The following is an 8088-nucleotide window of genomic DNA, read 5'->3' as shown; positions in this document are numbered from 1 at the left end:
TATATTTTTTCTTTTACAAAAACTCAAAAAAATTAAAAAATCATTTTCAAACGCGACATTTTACCTCCAGACTAAAATAGTCAAAAAGTCATAAAACTAAAAAACTAATCCACTTTCCAAACAAACCCTAATATTATAATATATGGCACTACCCTCCAATAATTACAAATATATATTTTCTTATTATTTGGAAACTCTCAAGATAAATATAATAAATCTTACTCGTCAAAAAACAAGAAAAATGTTTGAAATTTCTATTTTTTTAAGACCCTCACTACTTTATTTGGATCTTAATCATATATATATATATATATATATATATATATAACCTACTCATATATATGTGTGAGACTTATATCATTAATGGTTGAAATTTAAAAGTGTTATGAAGCAGATGATTGAGATTTAAAGAGTATTATGAAGCCTCCAAACAAAAATAAAAAAAATAATGTCTCAATCATTATTGAATAGAAATGGCAGATGCCCATATCATATATATCCTATACCCAAAATTACTCCTATAAACGTGTCGTCATCTCAGACTCAGAATAATCTCTCCTAAGCTTCTTCGCATGCATCATTCACCATCGGCTTCCAACACAAATCTCTCTCTCTCTCTCTCTCTCTCTCTCTCATCATTATGACCTAGAAGTCACAATCTCACTCTTTCCTCAACGAACTCAAGATCGTGGTTGAATAGCACCCGAAAAGTGAAGATCCACACTGAAATTCCGATTTCGATTCAGCTTTTCTATCAGATTACAATGTCCACAAATTCACGCTTTTTATTTTTTATTTTTTTTTCCTGAGTTCACTATAAGAAACACTTTGTTAATGTAGAAAAACACTACTTGCAATCCACAATTCTGATCGAGCAAAGTCGTTGACGCTGCCGTCTATGCTGAAGAATGAACGATTCACGAAATCGAGGGATTTAATCATCAAAAAATTGTAAGAGATTTCATTGATTTCCTTTAATTTCTTCACGATTTAATCCTTGATTTATGTATATTTGTCTCTGAAATTCATGTTGACTTAAGCTATGTAAAAGTGTATTAGTTCCTTTGGTAAACTAAAACTCTTCACTTGGATTGCAATGGAATCTTCTCTTTAAAATTCGAATTTATGTGCAATTGTGTTTTGCATAATTAAAATTCGAACCCATGAAGGCCAATCCCAAACCTTGAGGCTACTGCAGGTTTGCCCGTTATCTTCAGGCCCGGGATTAGTCGCTGGCCCGGAAAATCGGAGATCGAAAAAAAAAAAAAAACTTGTTGACCACCTCATTTAAAAGCTTAAAGATGTTAGAGGTCAATTTTCTCAACACGCGCCTCACATGTAGCCTGAATCTCATACATAAGTAGACCAAACACGTTTAAGTATTATAATTATCTGGTATGCAGTGAGGTTCGGATAATGATCTATTGTCTGCTTTGATACCATGTTAAATTGTTGACTGACAAGTTGGCTGAATGTTTAAGCTTTTAGAGGTAGAGACAATTTTATTATCAATTTGCTCAACAGGCCCTTCATTTTCTTAGAACTATCAGTTTTGTTTCTTTATATGGGATGGATGAAATCATTCAACAAGCCAATAAACTAGTTTGTTCGTTTGGGAGCAAGAAAGAAAGCGGCATTGCCATAAATATGCTTATGTAATTTTAGCATATTGCATTATGAATTGTCATTTCAATTTGTTCATATATAGGGTGAATGCATATGAGCTTGCTTAGGTTGATGCGTTTAGAAATAAATGTATAGGGTAATCTGAAGACGGTTTAGTTGTGAGAAGTTATGTGAGATGGCAGTGAGATAATGATGTTACTACTTTTGTATGGGGTCAATTATCTTGTTGTGCAGTTGCTAACTAAGATCTCGGATGTTTCTTTAAGTTTGTGGTTAATCCAATGAATCACTATGGAAGAACTGCTCACTATGTGGAGAGGGTACAAACCCATTTGGGACATTTTCATCAGCAACACATTTGTAGATGAGCAACCCATCTTAGTAAGGATGACCCAAACCAAAGGGAAGGATAGACAAATATTAATTTGCAGTTACTATGTATACCAATCCTGTAATGTCTAGTGGGAATGTGAATCAAAGGTGGAGTGTGTGATGCTTGGGGAACTCAAGGAGAAGAGGCTATAGCTGGGGCTGTATGGAAAACATTTGGAATGGAGCTAGCAAACCAATTCTGGCTGATTTTACAAGGAAGACGGGTGTAAACTTGGGGATTCCTCTGAAACCTTAGGGCAAAATGTGAATTTGTCCCTCTAAGGAACTTGCTGAATGTCTTAGTAAAGATCTTCTAATGTACTTTTGGTCTTCTCTAGTCTCTACCCACATGGACCTAATAACTACTATGATTATGCACTTCCATAACAAAGTCTCTTATTGAACACTTATTGCATGGGATGTAAATCTTATGTTTACTCTTCTTCTCTCCTTCTCACAAGAACAACAAGAATCATGCAACAACATATACAAAGTGTTCAAGGTCTCTCACTGCCATCCCTATCCTCTCTAAACCTGCCTTGGTCTTCTCCTCTTCCACCTCCGGTGATCTCAAGCCATTAAAGTGCCCGCCATCTTCCTAGAGGTCAACGACCGATCGCCTCTAACCTTTCTTACCCACACTCCCCTTCTCACATTGTCAAATGTAGATAAGTAACTATTAGGGAATTAAAAAGGAATTTCATATACCTTTGAATAAAATAAAATAAAAATTTGTAGAGGGAATGGCACTCAACTAGAAACCTAAAGATCCACGAATGAGGTATGTACCACATTGAACAAAAGACCCCACTAGACTATATACATCTGATCTGAACAATACTATACTACAAATGCAGCTGCACTACCCATTATCTTAGAGAATTACACCGCCAAACTGAGACGGACCAACTAGTGCAATTCTCCCTAGCAGATGAAGAATTAAAAACACTTTAGTACCCAGAAAAATAATCCGTAATACAAAAACCATGTCTCACAATAAAGATCCTTCATTTTTATTATTATTATGAAAGGGTCAAAATTTTCTTTGCCATCCAAATACAGTATATGAAAGCTCCAATTGCCTTGCAGCTAACTTCATTAATGAAATTGTTACCTTGGAGCTCCATACTCCACCTAGCCACAAGATAGTCCCAACTCCCAAGAGTCAGACTTCAGGAGCAACATCTTTCGTCTTGCAAATAAAAAAACTTTTGCCATTCTAGAAAGAGGTGATTATGCACCTGCATGACAATTTATGGATTGTGAATGGAGACATGCTTGCTTTGGTAATAGTTGTTTCAAGGATGCAGCCTTGATAAATAAGGATATATCGATGAACACATAGCAAAATACGTTATCTTTTCATATAAATTGTAAAAATTTATAAAATGTTATAAAATATTTTGAACAATACAGATGTGTTGAGATCTTGAAAATAAAAACTATCTCAGTGAAAATACGGCTATTTATTCCTCAGTTTGTTACATTACATGTCTGTTGAATCTTTATGAAAATTTTGGGGTTAGCAGCATCTAGACTAATCAGGCAAATAGTAGATAGGTTTTTATAGTGTTGCTTTCTGAATCACAGTTTGAATTTCGTAATTATTATAGTGGAGTCTTACCTGTGTTGTTCTTGCTTTGTATGTCCTGTATTTTTGCAGTGTTTGATTACTTCATATGCTTACGAACATCCACTCGTCCCCCATGAGTTCTACTGTTTCAACGTCTAGAGGAATACTTCCACCAGCTAGGCTTGATACCTGTGAATCTGGGGTTTCTGGTCCTTTTAGCCAGATAGAACCAGGGTTCAATGACAATGATGAAACAGAATTGCTCTTTGTATCTTGGAATCAAGACTACGGTTGCTTCGCAGCTGGAACAAGCCGTGGTTTTCGTATCTATAATTGTGATCCTTTCAAGGAAACTTTCAGACGTGATTTGAAAAACGGAGGATTTGGAATTGTTGAGATGTTGTTTCGGTCCAACATTCTGGCACTTGTTGGTGGTAAAGCCAATTCCCAGTACCCTCCTAATAAAGTTATAATTTGGGACGATCATCAGAGCCGGTGCATTGGTGAATTTTCATTTAGGTCTGAAGTTCGTGCAGTGAAACTAAGACGGGATCGCATTGTTGTTGTTCTTGAGCACAAGATATATGTCTACAATTTTATGGATCTGAAGCTTCTTCATCAGATAGAAACTCTGGCCAACCCCAGGGGACTTTGTTGCCTTTCACAGAACTTGAATACATCTGTCTTGGCTTGCCCAGGTCTACGACGAGGGCAGGTTCGGATTGAACACTTTGGTCTTAATATGACCAAGTTAATAAATGCTCATGATTCACAAATAGCATGCTTAAACTTAACAATGGATGGACTTCTTCTTGCGACTGCTAGTACAAAAGGAACTTTGATAAGAATTTTCAACACAATGGATGGGACCAGGTTACAGGAGGTACTGTGCTGGATGGTCTTGTATTTCTTTTCCATTTCCCTTTCTTTTCTTCAAAATTGGTCTTTCTATAGAGAGTTTCATTCCTTTTGTGTTAGTTGCTGGATTAATATGTTTCCAAATTCCAACCATATAGCTGGAACTAATCAATAAATAATGGAAATTCCTTCTTTCCATTTTAGTGCCACGCCTTTTTAGCATCATGGTTGGAGACCACCAACTTAATTAAAATTAGCTTATATTCTCTTTGCTTCTTCAAACTTAAGATTACTCTTTATGTGAAGATCAAGAAATTGTGTAATGTCTTTATGCATATTGAGCAAGACCTGCATCAAGATGAAATAAGAAATTAAGACTCACTATATGAGATATTGGGAGTGCACTGTGTCCCCTAGAAGTATGGGCCTTTTGTAAGAGGTCAGTCACTATGTAGCGACAGGAATAGGAATCATGTGCATGCTAAAAATAAATGTTGCATGTATCATTTTCGAGCCATTAAATGAAAATCTGGTCTTGCTTAAAGTTGCTTTATCACTCCCTAACTTAATTGAGAAATGTGCAGAAGCTTATAATCCTGCTCAGTATCGTACCACATTCTGGTGCAAGTGGACCCACATGTTGTTGTCTTGTGTACGATAGTAATTCATGTTTCTAAGTGATCTATTTATTACTTTCTTAGCCTCTGGGCTAGATTTGAACATTAGACCTACCACAACCTCATCCCACTTCTCTTTGCCTATAAGTTTCTGGTGTACTCTGTTCGTCTCCACTAGGTTCTGTTTTTTTTTTGCATTTGCAATTTTTCCCTGTTACCTAAATGTTGTTGCCTTTGAATAGGTACGCAGAGGAGTGGAAAAGGCAGATATTTTTAGTATTGCTCTCTCTCCTAATGTCCAGTGGTTGGCTGTGTCAAGTGACAAGGGTACTGTGCATTTATTCAGCCTCAGAGTTCGGGTTGTGGGAGAGGACTCAGCTACTTGTTCAAGTGCTGTTCAAAGTCCAGCAATGGTTTCCCACAATTCATCATCTTCCCTTGATGCTCTTATTTCTCCAAGTACTAGTGCCAATCCTGGTTCATCATTGTCTTTTATGAAAGGTAAGAGACGTTTATCCAGAAGTTATTTCTGACCTCAAGCTTGGAATGACTATCAAAAAATTTCTATGTTTTGTATGGTTTGCATTAAGGGTTTAAGAATTAAGGCATGCCATTGTACAAAGCCCATTTATGACTATTGTGACTTTAATATTTTATTATTTTGACATACCACTGTTTCTTTTTCTATGAAATTGCCAAGAATCACCTAAATTGAACTAGACTCTTTTTAAATTGTCTCAAAAAAAAGGAGAAAAAAAGAAAAAAAAGACTTTGAATTTGTAAACATCTTCTGGCCCTTATTTTTACCAGTTGAACTGCTGTTTAACCAGCAGTATATTTTGTTACTACACCATTGCTTGATAGGTTTTGTCCAAACTTTGTTCATTTTTCCAGTACTAGGGGTCTCCAAAATAATTCATATCTGAGGGATTGTTTTGACGTTGCCTCCAAACTCTCTTGTTTCTGTGCTCTTTTAGGGGTGTTACCAAAGTATTTTAGCTCAGAATGGTCATTTGCCCAGTTTCACTTACCAGAATACACCGAATTCATTGCAGCATTTGGATCTCAGAACACTGTCATTATTGTTGGCATGGACGGGAGGTATGATTTTTTTTATTTTTTTTTTATGGGAGTAATGAAATTGTGTTCTTTCTTTTGTTTACTTACACTGCTGTAAATATGTCGCTAGAAAATGGCTTGAGTCAACTCAACAAAACCTTTGTTCTTATTATGCACATCGCCTTGATGTTATAAACAGAAAAGATATATGATGAATGGTTGAAGCATGATCCCCTTCTAGTTTCACTTATCAAAAATAAGAATGTGATGCCCTTCCAATTTCAATTTTAAAAGTGTGATGTTGAAGGACTTCAGTAGATCATCACAAGGATTTGACCTCTGTCCTTTCTCATTTTTCTCTTCAATAAAAGATCTCCTGAACATAGGTCATTTTGAGAGCAAGATTTGACTAAAGCATTTTGCATCCAAAATGCCAAATCAGTCCAGTTCAACCATGCAATTGTATGCTTGCTCATGTGAGGTTTTCTGACATTTCATACACTTCAGCTTTCTTTGCATGGAGATGTGGTTTTTGCACTAATGCTATGTTTTGTAGGAAGGAAATAGGAGGGAAGGGATCGTTGGTTTTCATCAATTTGTTTGGTAAGATGAAAAGGAAAAGAGGAACGAAAGAGATGGGTTTATGACTTTATGTCCTTTTACTGTTTTACCCTCACTTTATTTGAAGTTGATTAGTTGCAACTTGTAAAGGACCAAAAATCATTTCAAACTTTTAAAAAGTGGGGAGTGTGTCCCTGCCCCCGTAATGCCCTTTTTTGGATGGAAAGAATTTTGGGCCCTCGGGTGGAAAACTGGCCTCTCCACCCTTTCTCTTCCTTTCCCTCATGCTCTCCACCAAAAACTAGGCTTTCTGCCCAAGCTTAGTGCAAGTTATGAAAATAAGAAATAATATTATTTCCTATATGCTCTGGAAGGTTAAAAAATATTGAGTATTTACAATTGGCAACAAAAATGATAATTTAGCATTATTGTTAAGTGTTTTAGTCAGATTGAACGGTTTCACTCTCTCGTCAATTTTTTTATTTTTAAATTAACTTTATTTTACTCTTGATTCTTTTTTGGCCTTGTGACCAGTTTCTACAGGTGCAGTTTTGATCCTGTTAATGGAGGGGAGATGTTGCAGCAGGAATATGTTCGCTTTCTCAAGACGGACAATAGGCCAAAATAAGGGCTATCGTGATAATTCCATGAGCTAAATAAATTCCTCGGCCTTGTAAATATGAAATCCAAATATATACTGGTGTAAGTATATCTTACATTCATCGAAATAGAAAGTCTTTAAGAACTATGTTGAGCTTAATAACTTGTAAATATTAATAAATTACTTTTAATGGCAAAACATTTGTTATCTAATTGGAACGTTCACTTATATATAAATAATTAGGTTGTGAAAATTACTGAATACTGTCTCTACACATATTTGAGCTACAAAGTGTGCAGGAGAGCTGTCGGTGCAGTTGATAGTAGTCTTCAAAAAGAGTTTGGTCTTTTGTAGGCATATCTTTATTAGTCGCATTCAAGTAAGAGGACAGGATGGGGAGGCAATTTATTTCCGAGTCCCAGAAAAGCGGGTTGTAGTTTAATATGCCATATGCTTGTTGAAAAATTGGTTATGTACTAGAAGTGATGGCGGTGATAGTAGTTGTGGAGAGGGGGAGGTGGAGGTGGTAAGACTTTTTACCGAAACAAATGGAACATAAAACTTGTTCTAATATGATATTATACTTGATTAAGGTGAAAATAAGAGGAGGCTTGACCATTGGATGGAGTACCATCTAAATTTCATTCTACGTCAAGTTTTGTTCTTCAAGATAAATGATTTGAACTATAGATGTACACTTTGAGACACCACACAAAACAACACACCTAGAACCTCCTTTAATTTGTTTAGTTAATATTTATATATATATTTGCGAGTCATAGACAAAGGGGGTGAATTACACTTCATCTCCAATTCTTTTA

At 35.8% G+C, this 8088-nt stretch overlaps 1 protein-coding gene across 10 annotated transcripts; it reads left to right on the top strand.

Moving 5' to 3' along the window:
* Positions 1 to 385: 385 nt before the first annotated feature.
* On the top strand, positions 386 to 7479 carry ATG18C (autophagy-like protein). Of its 10 annotated transcripts, none has more exons than XR_014337599.1 (7): positions 448 to 951; positions 3662 to 4454; positions 5289 to 5547; positions 6102 to 6147; positions 6477 to 6581; positions 6662 to 6708; positions 7201 to 7479. XR_014337599.1 is itself a non-coding variant. In XM_028196881.2 (7 exons), exons 3-7 carry the CDS (start codon positions 3678 to 3680, stop codon positions 7320 to 7322), a joined length of 1329 nt encoding a protein of 442 aa, XP_028052682.2. In that variant the 5' UTR covers positions 580 to 951; positions 1893 to 2316; positions 3662 to 3677; the 3' UTR covers positions 7323 to 7479. The 10 variants fall into 10 exon arrangements, 8 of the variants coding, with proteins under 8 accessions (XP_028052683.2, XP_028052684.2, XP_028052680.2 ...); XR_014337598.1 differs by having other exon boundaries at positions 6024 to 6147; XM_028196881.2 differs by lacking the exon at positions 6477 to 6581 and adding an exon at positions 1893 to 2316 and having other exon boundaries at positions 580 to 951; positions 6024 to 6147.
* Positions 7480 to 8088: the final 609 nt, after the last annotated feature.

This window comes from Camellia sinensis, chromosome 8, assembly GCF_055761805.1.
Source record: "Camellia sinensis isolate YWXY chromosome 8, ASM5576180v1, whole genome shotgun sequence".
Lineage (NCBI taxonomy): Eukaryota > Viridiplantae > Streptophyta > Magnoliopsida > Ericales > Theaceae > Camellia > Camellia sinensis.
The sequence above is the reverse complement of the archived record's forward strand: the minus strand, read 5'-3'. Positions and strand labels throughout refer to the sequence as shown.